The following is a 21,080-nucleotide window of genomic DNA, read 5'->3' on the forward strand; positions in this document are numbered from 1 at the left end:
CAATGTTTATGGAGCGGTTCCAGTTGGTCACTCAGTGCATTTGCGAGAACAACATGACATAAAAATGGTCATTGACGTACTCAAATATCACGAGCACAACTGGATCATTTGTACGCACCTGAAAATGGTCAACGTTCTCCTTGGTCAACAGAAAGGCTTCACAAAGTTTCCATGCTCTCTCTGCATGTGGGACAGCCGAGCTCGAGAGAAACACTGGATCCAAAAGGAGTGGCTCATCCGTGAAACTCTGGAAGCAAGCATGCCAAACATTGTGAATGACCCAATCGTCAGCCGAGAGAAGATCATTTTTCCCCCACTCCATATCAAGCTCGGCTTGATGAAACAGTTCGTGAAGGCATTGAGTACTGATGGTGAATGTTTTCAACATATAGTTTCTGCTTTTCCTGCTTTGTCTTTCGAGAAGATTAAAGCAGGTGTGTTCAATGGACTTCAAATTCGTGCCCTTGTACGTGATGAGGAATTTGTAAGGAAGATGAATGACAAGAAGACAGCGTGGCTCTCTTTCGTCGCATTTATACAAAACTTTCTTGGTAACAAAAAGGCAGATAACTACGAGTTTCTGGTTACTCGAATGCTGTTGGCTTTTCGCGATCTTGGGTGCAACATGAGTGTCAAGCTCCATTTCCTGAATAGTCACCTTGATCAATTCCCTGAGAACCTTGAGGCTGCAAGTGAGGAACAGGGAGAGCGCTTCCATCAGGACCTCATGACGATGGGACAAAAATATGATGGCAGACTATTGCTGGAGCATCAAACGATATTGCCCTGTGGAAGTCCACAAATGCAAGAGCTACAAGCGCAAATTCTTGCCTGAATAGGACCTATTTGAACTTTGCATTCCATCCTTATCAATTGTTCTGAATCACCTATCGTCTTTATGTCAAAATATATGTTTAATATAAATTTGCTTTTAATACAAATTGTCACTTACCAAATAAATGTTGATAATGGTGGATTGCAAAAAGTCTTGAGCTTACAGAGAGAAACTAACTTCAGATATGAATTCAGCACACTCAAATTAGGTAAGATCAAGTGCTGGTATCAATGCAACAAAAACTTTGTTCCCCAGTGTAATATGTCCAAATGATGACATGATGCAAACAATACCTTCAAGGGTCAACAAGGTCTTTTGAGAGCATGAGGGATATATTTTAAAGAAAGAAGAAACGAACAGTGTGAAAAATCTATTTTCCTATTTTGACGACCATTTGGATGATGCATTGGACATAAATCCCTGGATGCGAGACGGAGAACTCCAAACTCGAATAACATGCATTTGCAATGCGCTAAAAAAGTGCAATATGGTTCAATTTAATCTTCAGTGGTACACCAAAAAACCTTGAGATTTGTACTGCCACAAAATAAATAAATAAATAAATAAATAAATAAATAAATAAATAAAATCAGCCAAACAAACAGGGAAAGGAAACACATGACCAAATACTGTCTCAAACCTAAGCCTCGAATCTGCCACAAATTGGCAGCATTGTTCCAGCTCGAATTCTCGAGTATTCAAACAAATAAAAAAGGCATTTCATATGGATAAAGCCAAAAAGGAAAAGGAAATGTTTGGGTCGTGGCAAAATACAAAAACCCAAAGAAGACATTTAAATATGCAACAGTGGCCATTAGGTGCAAAAGGTAAGGATAAAGGTTTGGTTTAAGTGTCCAACTGCAATATCCAAGTGAATGCACACATGCGCTTCAAACTCAAAACAAAGGCATCACCACTTGGGGAACTTTTATAAACAGCTAAATAGTTCATATAAATTACCTTTTTAATACAGAGTGCAATGTGTGTTAATTACCGATGTCCCCGAGGTGGACGAGACAATGTTGACAGATGTAGAGGCAGGAATTGGGCTGTGGCCTCACAACATCAGAACCAGCCACCAGTACAGGGCTAACCAGCAGGCCCAACTGGCATGCACGGACACGGCCTGGCAAGTCAACGTCAAATACCGCACAAAGCTCTTGCAAGAGCTGGGGTCAAGAATAGGAAGGCAAAGTGGCTAAGAATGAAAGAAAGAAGAAGAAGAAGAAGCAACCAAGTACAGCATTTCTATTCTCCCTCGTTATGTGGATATATTGTAGAACAGCCATTAATAACAATTAACTGATTAAATCACGATTAGTATTGACTTTATAACTACTACGAATTACGTTCTGGAGAAAGCAATTTTGATGTTCAACATTCAAAGCGGCAGGTTTTGATAACCACCTGTGTGTAGAAACCACTGGCAGCTTCCAGGAAGAGAGCCAGGTTTGCCTGCACTTCTGCACGATTGGGATTAGCACGGTTCTTGGCCTGACTCTGCAGGGATGTGATCTGGTTCTTGAAAGCAAAATTCCAGCTGAAGTAATGGAAGAAAAAGAAAAATAAATTAAAACACATGGCAGGTTTGATAACTTGAATGAGTTTCCAGATGAGTTTTTAATTCACACCAGAAATCCTCATGAAGATATTGTTGCGGACTTGGGTTTCAAGGCTTGGTATGAGGGGGGAGTGCTCGGGTCTCTCAAGAATGACCGGTCCTGAGGCCGCCGGGCACAGATAACTCCGTGCACAGGCAGGTTGCTAGACAACCACGAACGCCAATTGGCTCGGCCAACATGGGCAGGGTTGCACTACTTCGCATAATACCTTACTTGAGGACGGTCAGTCAATTAGGGTCACGTGCCCTTGATGCGTACTTGCACTGAACTTCTCATATCAGGTGCAGCCAAGCGTTGCTGCAAAGTGTGCACCAGCTAACAAACACATTGTTGGGGTAGAACTTCCCAGTGAAGCTGATGTGCGGACCATGCTGGACCAATGAAGGAAATGACAAAATGGGCTGGGTACATTCATAACAAAAGCAATATATTACAAGCAAGGGCAAGGAGAGTTATGTGACATAGTAATGGGTTTATTCACAAAATGTTACAGCAGGGGAAAGCAAGGAATTCATGAATGCAGCAAAATAAATAAAGTTACTGAGAAGAGACACACAGTGTAGAGTTACCCCGATATAAACTTCGACAATCTTAATTGATGTCACACATAACAGGCGCCAAAACACACACACACACACACACACACACACACACACACACACACACACACACACACACACACACACACACACACACACACACACACACACACACACACACACACACACACACACACAAGAGGAGAAGCAGTTGATGTGGAAGCAACCTCCTTGTACCGGGCGCAGTCGATGGACCGAAGCAACCTAATAGCTTAGGAAGGGGGAGGGGGGGGAGGGAGAAAACTGGGAGTGTTTATGGTGCATGAGTGGGAGGTGAAAAGATGTGGTGCAGCGTGATGCAAGAGGAAGGTGTGAAAGGTGCGATTCGGTAATCTTTTAGTGAACAAGACATAGATGGGAGAAAAAGATGCGTGAGAAGACAATTTAATGGGACACATATGAGAAAGTCTGTAAATGTTTGGCTAATGACTGGAATGCCGTCAACGCCAATCGCCGATGACCTAGCAACAACCCCGGCAATGGTCGCTCCACCCTGATCACCTCACTGGGTTGTGCTGCCCTCTCAGCTTTGAAGACGCTCGGCTCAGTAAAGGCTCTGGAGGAAGCACGAAGAGATTCTACTCAAGAGGTTCTCAAGAAACCGACTAACTGACACTGTGGCATTTGTGCTGAAGGTGTTGAAGTGCTGGGAGTGGCAAGGGCAATTTCAGTGAGGAGGTTGAAATGGTTGGTCACGGTTATGGCATTTGTGGTGAAGAGGTCGGGCATAGGTTGTTGTGGGGATTTAAAAAAAGTTGTTGTAAGAATTATGGTGAGGGTTATAGCGTTGTAGTGAGCGTGGAGAGGGTCTGAGATGAGGCGTCGGTTGGTTTATAGAATGTCTTTTGAACAGGAAATGGCGCAAGGTTTGAATGGGGATGCAATGGCATATCATGACTCCACTGCCCTGCCCGTGATGTGCATGCATGGGGGTGCGTGTGTGAAATAAAGGGAAGTAAAATAAGTGAAAGAATACGGGATTGAGGACCAATCTAAAAGCCCGATACAACGCATGTTGTCCCATGTACCCATCAGACATGTGGAAAGAGCCAACTAAATGAAAAGTGATGAAATAACAGTCTTGGTATTGCTATAAGTTGAATGCCATTGCCTCGGAATGGTGCAGACTTTGCACAGCCGCAACAATATAATCGTACTTCAACAGCATCAACAACAGCATCACTTGGACTCGTACACGTAAGCAACACAAAATGCATGAAAATGACTCAGAACTACAAAGCTAAATACTATTTTGACACCAGCAGCTTCTGGCACTGCTGGTGCCAGTGAGCTCGGCGGCTCTGCCACTCCAGGCACCGCTCGCCAATAGCACAAATGTTGTTGATCATAGTAAAAAAAATATTCCTGATTATGCAATTGCACTAAAACAAATTGGTTTGTGTTACCACTCAAGCCACCAACAGAATCAGTCATACAAGAAAACTCACAGGTCTTGTTCCACTTTCTTATCCAAAGCAAACTCCAGATCAATGACCAGCATCTTCTGGTAAACATCCTGCAGACTTTGCCGAGAGGTCCAGACATCGGCAGCACCAAGAGCTGTATCTAGAAGCGAGCATATTTCAGCAAATCAAAATAACAGCACGCTTGATAACTTGATCAACAATCATTTCTCAAACATCAAGTTTGATACCAACATCAGGCAGACAGGTTATATAAAATAGACAAAAAAAAAAAAGACGGTAGCATCATACCAGTCAAGTATACAATATTACGCAGCATTGATACCCATAAGAGCAGGGAAGGCTTAAAGGTCCCCTGACATGCAAAACTTTCTGGTTATTTATATATTAACTTGACCTTCCGAGTGAAGAAATCACCCACGTTTTTTTTTTTTTTTTAAATCAAAAATGGGATAATTAGAGCAATATTTCGATCATTTATTGTGCTTTTCACAACTTGCTATGCCCCGCCCCTAAAAAAGTTGACCAGCGAATCACAGCGTGACGTCATATACAGTAACTCGCACAGAGTGGATTGACTCGAGATCTCTAGTCTAGACCAGCGTTTCTCAACCTTTTAACACTTGTGGAACCCTTGAAATAGTTTTCATGTCTCAGGGAACCCCTGCATAAAAATTATTATATACCATTATTAATATCTAGCTCTTTTATATTGTTATCGTAGTTCACGTGGTAAATATGTATTTTTCGGATACCTGGTTTAAGGAAAAAAATGACCCCCTTTTTGTCAAATTTATTGGCAATGAAAAAAAAAAATACTGCTCGTTTATGAGACCTCACACCAAGGTTTTAATTCACAAAAAAAAAAAATTAAATCAAAAAAAAAGAAAAAAAATCATACCTCATGTAACTTGACAAACAAAACTTAAACAAATAAATCTGAAGCAATAAAGGGAAACAGAAGAACGAACCTTGAGAGAGAGAGAGAGAGAGAGAGAGAGAGAGAGAGAGAGAGAGAGAGAGAGAGAGAGAGAGAGAGAGAGAGAGAGAGAGAGAGAGAGAGAGAGAGAGAGAGAGAGAGAGAGAGAGAGAGAGAGAGAGAGAGAGAGAGAGAGAGAGAGAGAGAGAGAGAGAGAGAGAGAGAGAGAGAGAGAGAGAGAGAGAGAGAGAGAGAGAGAGAGAGAGAGAGAGAGAGAGAGAGAGAGAGAGAGAGAGAGAGAGAGAGAGAGAGAGAGAGAGAGAGAGAGAGAGAGAGAGAGAGAGAGAGAGAGAGAGAGAGAGAGAGAGAGAGAGAGAGAGAGAGAGAGAGAGAGAGAGAGAGAGAGAGAGAGAGAGAGAGAGAGACTTCGCGTTAGGAAGCACAGAGAAGATAGATGAACACCGTGCATGCGTCCCGTACTTGAGTCAGTCACTCAATGATACACAAATCCGCCATGTACAGGACTTCCACTAACCAGTGAGGGCGGTTTCACACTGACGCCATATAGACATCGTTAAATACATTCCCTATGGTTGTTATAATTGTAAATAATATAAGAGGTTGAAGCCTCTACTATAATAACCAAGGAGTTTCCAACAATATGCCGTACGTGTATAGTAAAATTACGAATATTAAATCAAACAAAAACTAATCAAAAATACATTAGCCGATTTATTACTGTTTCTCGCGGAACCCCGAGCGACCTCTTGCGGAACCCTAGGGTTCCGGGGAACCCCGGTTGAAAAACACTGGTTAGACGAGGCCGATAAATCTGTCGTCCGTCCGACTCGGCCGACAAATCCGTCCGAGTCGTCCGTCCGAGTCGTCCGTCCGAGTCGTCCGTCCGAGTCGTCCGTCCGAGTCGTCCGTCCGAGTCGTCCGTCCGACAAATCCGTCGTCCGTCCGACAAATCCGTCGTCCGTCCGACAAATCCGTCGTCCGTCCGACTAGGCCGATAAATCTGACGTGCTGTAGCTTCCTTTTATTATTCTCTTTTTTTCATTGTTTTCTACTGGTGCTACATGACGACAGTAGGAATAAAATAAATAAAAATGCAACAGAACGTCAGATTTATCGGACTACTCGAGACAATTGTGTCACAAGGTGTGTTCTGCACACAAGTTTTCATCGTATCCTGACAGCGAGATAGCTTAGTTTTATGCGCGGAGAGATACAGCCGATGACATGCGCCGGCCTTGTTACCTTCGCAAACTTTGTTGCAAAGCTGATGTTTTGATCGCTGTGTATTTATTTATTTATGAATATGTGTGTTTGTTTGTTTATTATTCGCATAACTCCAAAAGTATTGAACTGAATCGCAGCAAATTTGGTGGGATGATTGGTTATTATCCGAGGACCATTTGATTAGATTTTGGGAGCGATCGGGTCAAAGGTCAAGGTCATGAAAAGGTCAAAATCGTCTTTTTACCATAGCGTGGTCAATATGTATCCAATTTGCATGCAACTAATGCCAAAAATGTTCAGAATTCAATGCCCCATCTTGTGATATGTGACATGACACAATGACGTAATAACCCTTATTAGCGGTTGGGAGTCAAAGTCCAGGGCGGGTCATGACATTGCAAAATGTGCGGTTTTAGTCATAACAGTCAATTCTTATCCGATTTGCATGAAACAAACACTAAAATGTTGACTGTTCTGTTCCCCACACTCTGATACCAATTACAAAATTAAGAGTACAAAGGTCAAGGTCGAGGTCATGAAAAGGTCAAAATCGTCATTTTGCCATAGTGCGGTCGATTTTTATCCAATTTGCATGCAACCAATGCCAAAATGTGAATTCAATGCCCAATCTTGTGATATACGAAATGACACAATGACGTCATTACCTTTGTTAACGGTTTGGGTCAAAGGTCAGGGGGGTCAACGACCTTAATTATCATAATGCGGTCTTATATGTATAATTATGTATAATTCTTATACAATTTGCATGTAAGTAGATTCAAAATGTTTCGAATTCAATTCCCTATCCTGTGATGTGTAATATTTGATTTCTTATAATGTGACCAGTTGTCATCAGATTGACTTGACACCGACACCCAAAAAGGTCAGGGAGTTCATACAGAAATTGTACAATGTACGTGAATCAGTGTCAAACAGCAGGAAATTTAATGTTTTTAAGCCATCATAACACACATGAGATGGCAGATGTGGTATGGGATTAAATACCCTCACAATCAACGGTTTCTGGGGGGGGGGGGCAAAATGTAGCGTTGGCGAAGGTATGTGCTCCACTGAGTGCCCATTCTAGTTTGTGATTAATTCGCCGCGGAGCAACATGTCCGCTGCGCTATTCACGTCACCTCACTAAAATATTTCTGATATCAAGCAGTATGCAAGTCGAATTTACATTATTGAATTACGAATAGGATTTAGTGTAACCAGTTGTTATTTCCGAGTCTTCCTTTGATGTCCTCCCGATCATCATGAACTCAGGGAATTTCATCGCCATTTTTCTCTGCTTGTCCGGCTTCGGGCTCGAACTGGTAAGGCCGTACTTCATTTCCAGCTGGCTGAACTTCACCTCCCGCGACTATGTTATCCGATAATTCTCCATGTGATTCAGACGAAAATCCTCCATTTCTCTCACACTCACTGTCGTTACCACACAAGTGAAAGTCCATGTCATCCATTATTCAAAACAAATGTTCGATTTTTTAAAAGCAGAAATGAACGAAGCGATCGAGTCGACCAATCAAATGTGGAAACACACAAAGCCAATAGAATCACGTAAACCACCAACCCGAGTAATGAGCATGCAGCCTTTGTCATCCTGTAGTTGACGCCATGTGGGTTACGCCCCTTTCAGGAGAATTTTTAGGGGTGTTCCCGAAGAGGTTTGTTTTTTTAACCTTACATTTTACAGAATGAGTATTGTGAAAAAACATTGTCAGATCTGAAATCACGATGAAAAACTCCTCTAGGACATATATAAATGAAATTTCAGTACTTTTGCATGTCAGGGGACCTTTTAGATAGCTGCAACGTGTTCATCTCACAGTTGCATCAATGAAAAAGCAATTGAACTATTTGGCCACAATTACGTTTCCATAATCGAACACACAACTAAATTAGAATATCCCAAAATGCAAAGCATGTCCACATCCCCTTTGTATAGTACTCAAAATAAACTTCGATTTTTTTTTTTAAACACAATGTCTAGGCTCATATGAGAGCTAACACACACAACGTACAAGGGGAGCATGTGAGAAGAGGGGCGGGAGAGAGGACAAAGTAGTGGGGAACAGAGACATGAGAAGATCTGTGGAAGGGAGAGGGATGGAGCGGGGTACACAGGGTCAACAACATGGACACAATAGGGACCATCAGGTCTTCACATGACAGGGACTTTCAGGAAGGAAAGCAGGGAATTTGAAGGATGTGGGTTTGGGGTGGATTAACGGAGGTAGAAAAAGATCGTGATTTTGGATGGGGGAAGAAAAGAGATGGTGGTGAACAGCTTTTTTTAAGGCCTGGAGGGAAGAGTGGGATTGAAGAGAGTGTGGAAGTTTGTTCCAAAGGTGGGGAAAAAAGAGGAATGAAAGAGTGAAGGTGAGCAGTGATTCTTTATATTGGTAGCTTTACCATAAGGGAGTTGCTGGTAGACCTTGAACGCCCTCCAGAAATATGGGGGGGGGGGGACATATCTCAGACAGAGCGGGGGGAGAAGGTAAGGCCAGAAAGTAAATGGAAGAAGACAGAAAGACCACCGACCTGCCTGCGGAGAGTGAGAAGCCCAAAAACTGAACCTCCTCAAGGGAGATACCAATGATCATAAATGCATTGGTTTTCAGAGCGTGAAGCAGAGAAAAGTGAGCACCAGCCCAGAGGGCAGATCAGTACTCCATCAGGCTGCGGATGAAAGCTTTGTATGTGGTCAGGAGCTCAGGTGGACTGAGGAAGGACTTTGCACGATGGAGGATGCCCAGTCGGCGACTGCCTTCGGAGGGCAGGTTGGAAATGTGGCTTTCCCAGGAAAGATCATGGCAGATAGCGAGACCAGAAGCTTGAATGAAAGGGCCTCTTCCAGAGGATTGTTGAGAAAGTAGATGGAGAGGGGGGGGGGGTCAAAATGGTCCTTTCGGAGAGACAGTGAGTGTGAGATTCGTCAGGTTTGAAAGACATGTTCCACGTGTTGGAACAGTTTGTGATATTACCCAGATCTGTAGAGAGTGAAGAAGCTGCTGCTTATCGGTCTGAGGGATGACAGATGGTTCGGCAGAGGGTGGAGTTATCAGCAAAGAGATAAAGAAGACTTTTCAGAGTCTGAGAGATCATTGAGGAAAACCAGAAAAAGAACAAGGCCCAGAACACTGCATTGTGGAACTCCAGCCTGGACAGGAAGAGGGGATGAGAGAACTACATTTAGGGCCACACTTTGGCTGTGACAGGAGAGGAAGTCTGCGAGCCATGAGTGGAGATGGCCTTGGATCCCATAGGAAGAAAGTTTGGTGAGCAGGGCAGGGTGCCAGACCGTGTCAAAAGCACATGATATGTCTCGGGATATGGCTCTGGCTTGATGTCTGGTTGCAGAATCCGAGTCAAGGTTTGACAGCAAGCTCTCCATGTTGTGAGGAGAAAAGGACACAGAGTCCAAGGACAGTTGGGTGCGACTGAGTAAGGTGGGTACAGAAAGCAATGGGTATAGGACACAAGATTTGGAAGCAAAAACCGAGTTTAGGCATTCAGCCTTTTCACGTGCTGTATCAGCAGTGTCGCCATTTGAGGTAAGGGAGGGGATAGAGGGGGAACATACACCAGAAACAGATTTTATTATACACCACCAGGATTTGGAGGAGGGAGAGAGGTTTGAGAGTTCAGACTTGAGCTGAGAAAGATGTTTTCTGGCTCTGCTGAGGGTAGATACACACTTGTTCTGAGCTTTATGAAAGGAACTGAGATTACAATCAGTTGGGTTTGCTTTCCATGAGGCAAAGGCAAGTTGTTTCAGGACAACTGGCACAGCACAAGATTCAGTTAACCATGGGCGGGAGGAAGGGTAGGACAACTGAAGACGAAAGGGGATAAATCTGTGCATGAGAGAGAGAGAGAGAGAGAGAGCAAGTTTCTTTGAAAGAATTCCCAGAACGAATTGATGGTGGAGAAAGTAGAGATGGGAGACCAGTGTTGATGTTTGATGGCTGCTTGGAGACCCTGCCAGTCAGCTTGAGTGGAATGTCAGGCTCGACAGCACCAAGGTGGTTCTCTAATAACAACCAGAGAGATGTCCACTTTGACAAGCATGTGGTCAGAAGAACCGATTGGAGCAAAGGAAGAGCAGCAGATATTTTCAGGGAAATTTGTCAAAATCAGATCCAGAAGAGATGGAGTACCATTGGTTGAGATGCGGGTCGGGAAGTTGACCGATTGTGTCAGTCCCAATGAATCACAGAAGTCTTTTCCTGAAGTGCAATGACAGGTGAGAGATACCCACACCCAGTCAACTGGCATGATGGCAATTGAAGTCACCACATAAGAGGAAGAGAGAGTTTGGATGAGAAGATGGAAGTTGATCCATGTTTTCAGAGAGCGAGATGTAAATGGAGTCATGACGTGTATATGTGTGTTGTATTGTCCACAAAACAGAGGTGGGTGTGGAGGGGAAGCCATAGCCAGTGGTATTCCTGGGGGTGTGGGGGAGAGAGAGGGACATGCATGGTGAGTGAGGAATGGAGTCTTTGATGAAAAGAGCAACTCCTCCACCAGGACGAGGCTCAGGTCTGTCATGCTGGAGGAGGGAGTAACCAGGGAGAGCCACTCGGGAGTCAGACACGTCTTGAAGGCGGAATGTTTCTGTGAAGTAGATTATGTCTGCTTTGTCAGTGGCAACCTGAATGGAAAGATGTGTCAATGTTGAGCGAAGGCCCCAGATGTTTGAGGTCCACACTGTGAAGGAAGAGGGAGAGGAGGCTCTGCTCTGCCCCGCCCCGCTCCGCTCGCCAAGCCGCGACACGACGCGGCTCTGGGGAGCGGAGCGGGGCAGAGCCGCGTCGCGGCTCTGGCGAGCGGAGCGGGGCAGAGCCGCGTCGTGTCTCGGCTCTGGCGAGGGGAGCGGGGCAGAGCAGAGCCGCGTCGCGGCTTGGCGAGCGGAGCGGGGCAGAGCAGAGCCGCGTAGCGTCGCGGCTTGGCGAGCGGAGCGGGGCAGAGCAGAGCCGCGTAGCGTCGCGGCTCGGCGAGCGGAGCGGGGCAGAGCAGAGCCGCGTCTCGGCGAGCGGGGCAGAGCAGAGCCGCGTCTCGGCGAGCGGGGCAGAGCAGAGCCGCGTCTCGGCGAGCGGGGCAGAGCAGAGCCGCGTCTCGGCGAGCGGGGCAGAGCGGGGCAGAGCAGAGCCGCGTCGCGGCTCGGCGAGCGGAGCGGGGCAGGGCAGAGCCGCGTAGCGTCGCGGCTCGGCGAGAGGAGCGGGGCAGGGCAGAGCCGCGTCGCGCGGAGCGGGGCAGGGCAGAGCCGCGTCGCGCGGAGCGGGGCAGGGCAGAGCCGCGTCGCGCGGAGCGGGGCAGGGCAGAGCCGCGTCGCGCGGAGCGGGGCAGGGCAGAGCCGCGTCGCGCGGAGCGGGGCAGGGCAGAGCCGCGCGGAGCGGGGCAGGGCAGAGCCGCGTCGCGCGGAGCGGGGCAGGGCAGAGCCGCGTCGCGCGGAGCGGGGCAGGGCAGAGCCGCGTCGCGCGGAGCGGGGCAGGGCAGAGCCGCGTCGCGCGGAGCGGGGCAGGGCAGAGCCGCGTCGCGCGGAGCGGGGCAGAGCAGAGCCGCGCGGAGCGGGGCAGGGCAGAGCCGCGTCGCGCGGAGCGGGGCAGGGCAGAGCCGCGTCGCGCGGAGCGGGGCAGGGCAGAGCCGCGTCGCGCGGAGCGGGGCAGGGCAGAGCCGCGTCGCGCGGAGCGGGGCAGGGCAGAGCCGCGTCGCGCGGAGCGGGCAGGGCAGAGAGCCGCTGCCGCGCGGAGCGGGGCAGGGCAGAGACGCTGCCGCGCGGGAGCGGGGCAGGGCAGAGCCGCTGCCGCGCGGAGCGGGGCAGGGCAGACGCTGCCGCGCGGGAGCGGGGCAGGGCAGAGCCGCTGCCGCGCGGGAGCGGGGCAGGGCAGAGCAGAGCCGCGCCGCGCGGAGCGGGGCAGGGCAGACACGCTGCCGCGCGGAGCGGGCAGGGCAGAGCCGCTGTCGCGCGGGAGCGGGCAGGGCAGAGCCGCCGCGCGGGAGCGGGGCAGGGCAGAGAGCCGCTGCCGCGCGGAGCGGGGCAGAGCAGAGCCGCGTCGCGCGGAGCGGGGCAGAGCAGAGCCGCGTCGCGCGGAGCGGGGCAGAGCAGAGCCGCGTCGCGCGGAGCGGGGCAGAGCAGAGCCGCGCGGAGCGGGGCAGAGCAGAGCCGCGTCGCGCGGAGCGGGGAAGAGCAGAGCAGAGCCGCGCGGAGCGGGGCAGAGCAGAGCAGAGCCGCGCGGAGCGGGGCAGAGCAGAGCCGCGTCGCGCGGAGCGGGGCAGAGCAGAGCCGCGTCGCGCGGAGCGGGGCAGAGCAGAGCCGCGTCGCGCGGAGCGGGGCAGAGCAGAGCCGCGTCGCGCGGAGCGGGGCAGAGCAGAGCCGCGTCGCGCGGAGCGGGGCAGAGCAGAGCCGCGTCGCGCGGAGCGGGGCAGAGCAGAGCCGCGTCGCGCGGAGCGGGGCAGAGCAGAGCAGAGCCGCGTCGCGCGGAGCGGGGCAGAGCAGAGCAGAGCCGCGTCGCGCGGAGCGGGGCAGAGCAGAGCAGAGCCGCGTCGCGCGGAGCGGGGAAGAGCAGAGCAGAGCCGCGTCGCGCGGAGCGGGGCAGAGCAGAGCAGAGCCGCGTCGCGCGGAGCGGGGCAGAGCAGAGCAGAGCCGCGTGGAACGGGGCAGAGCAGAGCCGCGTCGCGCGGAGCGGAGCGGGGCAGAGCAGAGCAGAGCCGCGTCGCGCGGAGCGGAGCGGGGCAGAGCAGAGCAGAGCAGAGCCGCGTCGCAGAGCAGAGCAGAGCCGCGTCGCGCGGAGCGGGGCAGAGCAGAGCCGCGTCACGCGGAGCGGAGCGGGGCAGAGCAGAGCAGAGCCGCGTCGCGCGGAGCGGAGCGGGGCAGAGCAGAGCAGAGCAGAGCCGCGTCGCGCGGAGCGGGGCAGAGCAGAGCAGAGCAGAGCCGCGTCGCGCGGAGCGGGGCAGAGCAGAGCCGCGTCGCGCGGAGCGGGGCAGAGCAGAGCCGCGTCGCGCGGAGCGGAGCGGGGCAGGGCAGAGCAGAGCCGCGTCGCGCGGAGCGGGGCAGAGCAGAGCCGCGTCGCGCGGAGCGGGGCAGAGCAGAGCCGCGTCGCGCGGAGCGGAGCGGGGCAGAGCAGAGCAGAGCCGCGTCGCGCGGAGCGGAGCGGGGCAGAGCAGAGCAGAGCCGCGTCGCGCGGAGCGGGGCAGAGCAGAGCCGCGTCGCGCGGAGCGGGGCAGAGCAGAGCCGCGTCGCGCGGAGCGGGGCAGAGCAGAGCCGCGTCGCGCGGAGCGGGGCAGAGCAGAGCCGCGTTGCGGCTCGGCGAGCGGAGCGGGGCAGAGCAGAGCAGAGCCGCGTTGCGTCGCGCGGGGCAGGGCAGAGCCGCGTCGCGGCTCGGCGAGCGGAGCGGGGCGGGGCAGAGCCGCGTCGCGGCTCGGCGAGCGGAGCGGGGCGGGGCAGAGCCGCGTCGGGCTCGGCGAGCGTAGCGGGGCGGGGCAGAGCCGCGTCGCGGCTCGGCGAGCGGAGCGGGGCGGGGCAGAGCCGCGTCGCGCGGGGCGGGGCAGAGCCGCGTCGCGTCGCGCGGAGCGGGGCGGAGCAGAGCCGCGGAGCGGGGCGGGGCGGGGCAGAGCCGCGTCGCGCGGAGCGGGGCGGGGCGGGGCAGAGCCGCGTCGCGCGGAGCGGGGCGGGGCGGGGCAGGGCGGGGCAGGGCAGAGCCGCGTCGCGCGGAGCGGGGCGGGGCAGAGCCGCGTCGCGCGGAGCGGGGCGGGGCAGAGCCGCGTCGCGCGGAGCGGGGCGGGGCAGGGCAGAGCCGCGTCGCGCGGAGCGGGGCGGGGCAGGGCAGAGCCGCGTCGCGCGGAGCGGGGCGGGGCGGGGCAGGGCAGAGCCGCGTCGCGCGGAGCGGGGCGGGGCGGGGCAGCGCAGAGCCGCGTCGCGCGGAGCGGGGCGGGGCGGGGCAGCGCAGAGCCGCGTCGCGCGGAGCGGGGCGGGGCGGGGCAGGGCAGAGCCGCGTCGCGCGGAGCGGGGCGGGGCGGGGCAGGGCAGAGCCGCGTCGCGCGGAGCGGGGCGGGGCAGGGCAGAGCCGCGTCGCGCGGAGCGGGGCGGGGCAGGGCGGAGCCGCGTCGCGCGGAGCGGGGCGGGGCAGGGCGGAGCCGCGTCGCGCGGAGCGGGGCGGGGCAGGGCGGAGCCGCGTCGCGCGGAGCGGGGCGGGGCAGGGCGGGGCCGCTGCCGCGCGGAGCGGGCGGGGCAGGCGGACGCGTCGCGCGGAGCGGGGCGGGGCAGGGCGGAGCCGCGTCGCGCGGAGCGGGGCGGGGCAGGGCGGAGCCGCGTCGCGCGGAGCGGGGCAGAGCGGAGCCGCGTCGCGCGGAGCGGGGCAGAGCGGAGCCGCGTCGCGCGGAGCGGGGCAGAGCGGAGCCGCGTCGCGCGGAGCGGGGCAGAGCAGAGCCGCGTCGCGCGGAGCGGGGCAGAGCAGAGCCGCGTCGCGCGGAGCGGGGCAGAGCAGAGCCGCGTCGCGCGGAGCGGGGCAGAGCAGAGCAGAGCCGCGTCGCGCGGAGCGGGGCAGAGCAGAGCAGAGCCGCGTCGCGCGGAGCGGGGCAGAGCAGAGCAGAGCCGCGTCGCGCGGAGCGGGGCAGAGCAGAGCAGAGCCGCGTCGCGCGGAGCGGGGCAGAGCAGAGCAGAGCCGCGTCGCGCGGAGCGGGGCAGAGCAGAGCAGAGCCGCGTCGCGCGGAGCGGGGCAGAGCAGAGCCGCGTCGCGCGGAGCGGGGCAGAGCAGAGCCGCGTCGCGCGGAGCGGGGCAGAGCAGAGCCGCGTCGCGCGGAGCGGGGCAGAGCAGAGCCGCGTCGCGCAGAGCGGGGCAGAGCAGAGCCGCGTCGCGCAGAGCGGGGCAGAGCAGAGCCGCGTAGAGCGGGGCAGAGCAGAGCCGCGTCGCGCAGAGCGGGGCAGAGCAGAGCCGCGTCGCGCAGAGCGGGGCAGAGCGGAGCAGAGCCGCGTCGCGTCGCGTCGTGCAGAGCGGGGCAGGGAAGGGCAGGGCAGAGCCGCGTCGCGCGGAGCGGGGCAGAGCAGGGCAGGGCAGAGCCGCGTCGCGCGGAGCGGGGCAGAGCAGAGCCGCGTCGCGCGGAGCGGGGCAGAGCAGAGCAGAGCAGAGCAGAGCCGCGCGGAGCGGGGCAGAGCAGAGCAGAGCAGAGCCGCGTCGCGCGGAGCGGGGCAGAGCAGAGCAGAGCAGAGCCGCGTCGCGCGGAGCGGGGCAGAGCAGAGCAGAGCAGAGCAGAGCCGCGTCGCGCGGAGCGGGGCAGAGCAGAGCAGAGCAGAGCCGCGTCGCGCGGAGCGGGGCAGAGCAGAGCCGCGTCGCGCGGAGCGGGGCAGAGCAGAGCCGCGTCGCGCGGAGCGGGGCAGAGCAGAGCCGCGTCGCGCGGAGCGGGGCAGAGCAGAGCCGCGTCGCGCGGAGCGGGGCAGAGCAGAGCCGCGTCGCGCGGAGCGGGGCAGAGCGGAGCCGCGTCGCGCGGAGCGGGGCAGAGCGGAGCCGCGCGGAGCGGGGCAGAGCAGAGCCGCGCGGAGCGGGGCAGAGCAGAGCCGCGCGGAGCGGGGCAGAGCAGAGCCGCGTCGCGCGGAGCGGGGCAGAGCAGAGCCGCGTCGCGCGGAGCGGGGCAGAGCAGAGCCGCGTCGCGCGGAGCGGGGCAGAGCAGAGCCGCGTCGCGCGGAGCGGGGCAGAGCAGAGCCGCGTCGCGCGGAGCGGGGCAGAGCAGAGCCGCGTCGCGCGGAGCGGGGCAGAGCAGAGCCGCGTCGCGCGGAGCGGGGCAGAGCCGCGTCGCGTCGCGCGGAGCGGGGCAGAGCCGCGTCGCGTCGCGCGGAGCGGGGCAGAGCCGCGTCGCGTCGCGCGGAGCGGGGCAGAGCCGCGTCGCGCGGAGCGGGGCAGAGCCGCGTCGCGTCGCGCGGAGCGGGGCAGAGCCGCGTCGCGTCGCGCGGAGCGGGGCAGAGCCGCGTCGCGTCGCGCGGAGCGGGGCAGAGCCGCGTCGCGTCGCGCGGAGCGGGGCAGAGCCGCGTCGCGCGGAGCGGGGCAGAGCCGCGTCGCGTCGCGCGGAGCGGGGCAGAGCCGCGTCGCGTCGCGCGGAGCGGGGCAGAGCCGCGTCGCGTCGCGCGGAGCGGGGCAGAGCCGCGTCGCGTCGCGCGGAGCGGGGCAGAGCCGCGTCGCGTCGCGCGGAGCGGGGCAGAGCCGCGTCGCGTCGCGCGGAGCGGGGCAGAGCCGCGTCGCGGCGCGCGGAGCGGGGCAGAGCCGCGTCGCGTCGCGCGGAGCGGGGCAGAGCCGCGTCGCGTCGCGCGGAGCGGGGCAGAGCCGCGTCGCGTCGCGCGGAGCGGGGCAGAGCCGCGTCGCGTCGCGCGGAGCGGGGCAGAGCCGCGTCGCGTCGCGCGGAGCGGGGCAGAGCCGCGTCGCGTCGCGCGGAGCGGGGCAGAGCCGCGTCGCGTCGCGCGGAGCGGGGCAGAGCCGCGTCGCGTCGCGCGGAGCGGGGCAGAGCCGCGTCGCGTCGCGCGGAGCGGGGCAGAGCCGCGTCGCGTCGCGCGGAGCGGGGCAGAGCCGCGTCGCGTCGCGCGGAGCGGGGCAGAGCCGCGTCGCGTCGCGCGGAGCGGGGCAGAGCCGCGTCGCGTCGCGCGGAGCGGGGCAGAGCCGCGCCGCGTCGCGCGGAGCGGGGCAGAGCCGCGTCGCGTCGCGCGGAGCGGGGCAGAGCCGCGTCGCGTCGCGCGGAGCGGGGCAGAGCCGCGTCGCGCGGAGCGGGGCAGAGCCGCGTCGCGTCGCGCGGAGCGGGGCAGAGCCGCGTCGCGCGGAGCGGGGCAGAGCCGCGTCGCGTCGCGCGGAGCGGGGCAGAGCCGCGTCGCGTCGCGCGGAGCGGGGCAGAGCCGCGTCGCGTCGCGCGGAGCGGGGCAGAGCCGCGTCGCGTCGCGCGGAGCGGGGCAGAGCCGCGTCGCGTCGCGCGGAGCGGGGCAGAGCCGCGTCGCGCGGAGCGGGGCAGGGCCGCGTCGCGTCGCGCGGAGCGGGGCAGGGCCGCGTCGCGTCGCGCGGAGCGGGGCAGGGCCGCGTCGCGTCGCGCGGAGCGGGGCAGGGCAGAGCCGCGTCGCGTCGCGCGGAGCGGGGCAGGGCAGAGCCGCGTCGCGTCGCGCGGAGCGGGGCAGGGCAGAGCCGCGTCGCGCGGAGCGGGGCAGAGCCGAGCCGTGTCGCGGCTCGGCGAGCGGGGCAGGGCCGCTTCGCGGCTCGGCGAGCGGAGCGGGGCAGAGCAGAGCCGCGTCGCGCGGAGCGGGGCAGAGCCGCGTCGCGCGGAGCGGGGCAGAGCCGCGTCGCGCGGAGCGGGGCAGAGCCGCGTCGCGTCGCGCGGAGCGGGGCAGAGCCGCGTCGCGTCGCGCGGAGCGGGGCAGAGCCGCGTCGCGTCGCGCGGAGCGGGGCAGAGCCGCGTCGCGTCGCGCGGAGCGGGGCAGAGCCGCGTCGCGTCGCGCGGAGCGGGGCAGAGCCGCGTCGCGTCGCGCGGAGCGGGGCAGAGCCGCGTCGCGTCGCGCGGAGCGGGGCAGAGCCGCGTCGCGTCGCGCGGAGCGGGGCAGGGCAGAGCCACGTCGCGCGGAGCAGGGCAGAGCCGCGTCGCGCGGAGCGGGGCAGGGCAGAGCCGCGTCGCGGAGCGGGGCAGGGCAGAGCCGCGTCGCGGAGCGGGGCAGGGCAGGGCAGGGCAGAGCCGCGTGGAGCGGGGCAGAGCAGAGTGGGGCAGAGCAGAGCCGCGACGCGGCGCTGCCCCGCTCCGCTCCGCTCGCCAAGGCGTGACGCGGCTGGCCAAGGCATGATGCAGCTCTGCTCGCCAAGTCGCGACGCGGTTCTACCCTGCTCTGCTCTGCTCGCCAAGGCACGACATGGCTCTGCTCTGCAAAACACGACGCGGATCTGCCCTGCTCTGCTCGCCAAGGCATGACGCGGCTCTGCCCTGCCCTGCTTGCCAAGACAATGTGGGTCTGACCTGCTCTGCTCACCAAGGTGAGACGCGGCTCTGCCCTGCCCTGCTTGCCAAGACAATGCGGGTCTGACCTGCTCTGCCTGCTCACCAAGGTGAGACAGCTCTGCCCTGCTTGCCTCTGACTGGATCGTGCAACTTCAGCGTGATCACACAGTGAAACGGATCATAGCGATACAAGGTGACAAAAAACAGTGTTCAAGACAACTCACCTGCCATGTCAGCCTTGAGTGCCTCAGCTTGCCTGGAAAACACGCACAATGCACCACTCCGAGTTACAGACTATAACATCGTCATCACTCGGACTACTGTAATCTTTTCTGCTCAGTTTCACCACACACTAGACCAGCACGCCGGTTGGGCGGCGACACGTTTCCGCCACTGAAGAGGGTCGTTCAAGCTGACATTGAGGAGACAGTGGAGATAACTGGAGGACGAGCCGTGAGGAAGCCACACGGGACAACACAACACGCGGCACGGCGCGACACGGCACAACGCGGGACAACACGGCACAACGCGGGACGGCACGGCGCAACGCGGGACGGCACGGCGCAACGCGGGACAACACGGGACAACACGGCGCAACGCGGGACAACACGGCGCGACGCGGGACAACACAGCGCGACGCGGGACAACACGGCACAACGCGGGACAACACGGCACAACACGGCACAACACGGCACAACACGGCACAACACGGCACAACACGGCACAACACGGCACAACGCGGCACAACGCGGGACAACACGGCGCAACGCGGGACGGCACGGCGCAACGCGGGACAACACGGCACAACGTGGGACAACACGGCACAACACGGCACAACAAGGCGCGACGCGGGACAAACACGGCACAACGCGGGACAACGCGGGACAACGCGGCACAACGCGGCACAACGCGGGACAACGCGGCACAACGCGGGACAACGCGGGACAACGCGGGACAACGCGGGACAACGCGGCACAACGCGGCACAACGCGGCACAACGCGGGACAACGCGGGACAACGCGGGACAACGCGGGACAACGCGGGACAACGCGGGACAACGCGGGACAACGCGGGACAACGCGGCACAACGCGGCACAACGCGGCACAACGCGGGACAACGCGGGACAACGCGGCACAACGCGGCACAACGCGGCACAACGCGGGACAACGCGGGACAACGCGGGACAACGCGGGACAACGCGGCACAACGCGGGACAACGCGGGACAACGCGGGACAACGCGGGACAACACGGCGAGAGCACAAGGAAGAAAGGAGGACTATTGTGGGGACAAAGAACTCTGTAAAACATCACTGCCCAAGATTACCCCCGACCTTAGACCCGTGTAGTACATGTGTGTGCCGTGCCGTGCCTGACGCATCGATGAAGCTGAAGGAATCACACAGGAAGGGACAATAGGACAACAACAAAAAAGACGAAGGCACGAAGTGAAAGCATCCAGTGAGACTCGGTTTCGCGAGGGGAGAAGTCGCCGACAACCCGGTCAGGCTCCCAGGAAACACCGTGGGCTCAGAGGCCTAAAGCCCCGGTGGGTGATTCTCACAAACTACGGACGCTTCGAGACGGAGCGACACGGAAAACGCTGCCATAGTGGAGGGAACAAGGCGAACCGAGTCCTCACCGCATGAAATTCACGCAGCTCATTGTGTTGATGCTAACCGTGCGCCATGACTTGAGCAGCGGCCCACGGAATCGACATCCAACAATCGTCACGGATAAACGCCGCTTCTTCTTCTTCTTCTTCTTCGAAAATATCGACAGCCCCCCCCCCTTGCCTCTTCTTCTTCCTCCTCCTCTTCTTCTTCTTCTTCGAAATCAGCCTGCCGCGCCTCTTCTTCTTCAAATTAATCAACGAGACACTCTTCTTCCTCTTCTTTTAAATAATCACGGTCAGCGCTTCTTCTTCTTCTTCAAATTAATCAACGAGACACCCTTCTTCTTCTTCTTCCTTAAAATAATCACGGGCAGCGCTTCTTCTTCAAAATAATCGCCGAGCCGTGCTTCTTCTTCGTTATAATACAATAAACAAAAACGTCACGGGATTGTTCATGAAAGGATGAGTTCGGTCACGTCAAAGGAATAAGCGCGGTGTTGACTTAATGGTTAAGGAGGATGATTTAAGATCTTAGCGTCTTGAGTTCGAGCGCTTGTCGTTCTGTTCAAATAACACCAAGTCCAAGTGAGTTGACTCAGTGTTATCAATCCCACCTGCTCCTCCATCTGGTTTTATCAATCCCACCTGCTCCTCCATGTGGTGTTATCAATCACACCTGCTCCTCCATCTGGTGTTATCAATCCCACCTGCTCCTCCATCTGGTGTTATCAATCACACCTGCTCCTCCATCTGGTGTTATCAATCCCACCTGCTCCTCCATCTGGTGTTATCAATCCCACCTGCTCCTCCATCTGGTGTTATCAATCCCACCTGCTCCTCCATCTGGTGTTATCAATC

General features: G+C 57.8%; 1 protein-coding gene across 3 annotated transcripts in view; it reads right to left on the reverse strand.

Annotated features, from left to right (window-relative positions):
• The window catches only part of LOC147035920 (nonsense-mediated mRNA decay factor SMG7-like), an 86,386-nt gene extending 65,984 nt beyond the window's left edge, over nucleotides 1–20,402 (reverse strand). For all 3 annotated transcript variants that reach the window (XM_085848464.1, XM_085848474.1, XM_085848484.1), the window contains exons 1-5: nucleotides 20,250–20,402; nucleotides 18,833–18,864; nucleotides 4,505–4,622; nucleotides 2,243–2,375; nucleotides 1,830–2,004 (exon numbers count right to left, since the gene is read on the reverse strand). In XM_085848464.1, coding sequence (XP_085704590.1) covers nucleotides 1,830–2,004; nucleotides 2,243–2,375; nucleotides 4,505–4,622; nucleotides 18,833–18,864; nucleotides 20,250–20,272 — 481 coding nt within the window. In that variant the 5' untranslated portion in view covers nucleotides 20,273–20,402. The remainder of the gene's footprint in view (nucleotides 1–1,829; nucleotides 2,005–2,242; nucleotides 2,376–4,504; nucleotides 4,623–18,832; nucleotides 18,865–20,249) is intronic.
• Nucleotides 20,403–21,080: the final 678 nt, after the last annotated feature.

This window comes from Eptatretus burgeri, chromosome 1, assembly GCF_056783735.1.
Source record: "Eptatretus burgeri isolate ZD-2024b chromosome 1, Ebu_testis_v1, whole genome shotgun sequence".
NCBI lineage: Eukaryota > Metazoa > Chordata > Myxini > Myxiniformes > Myxinidae > Eptatretus > Eptatretus burgeri.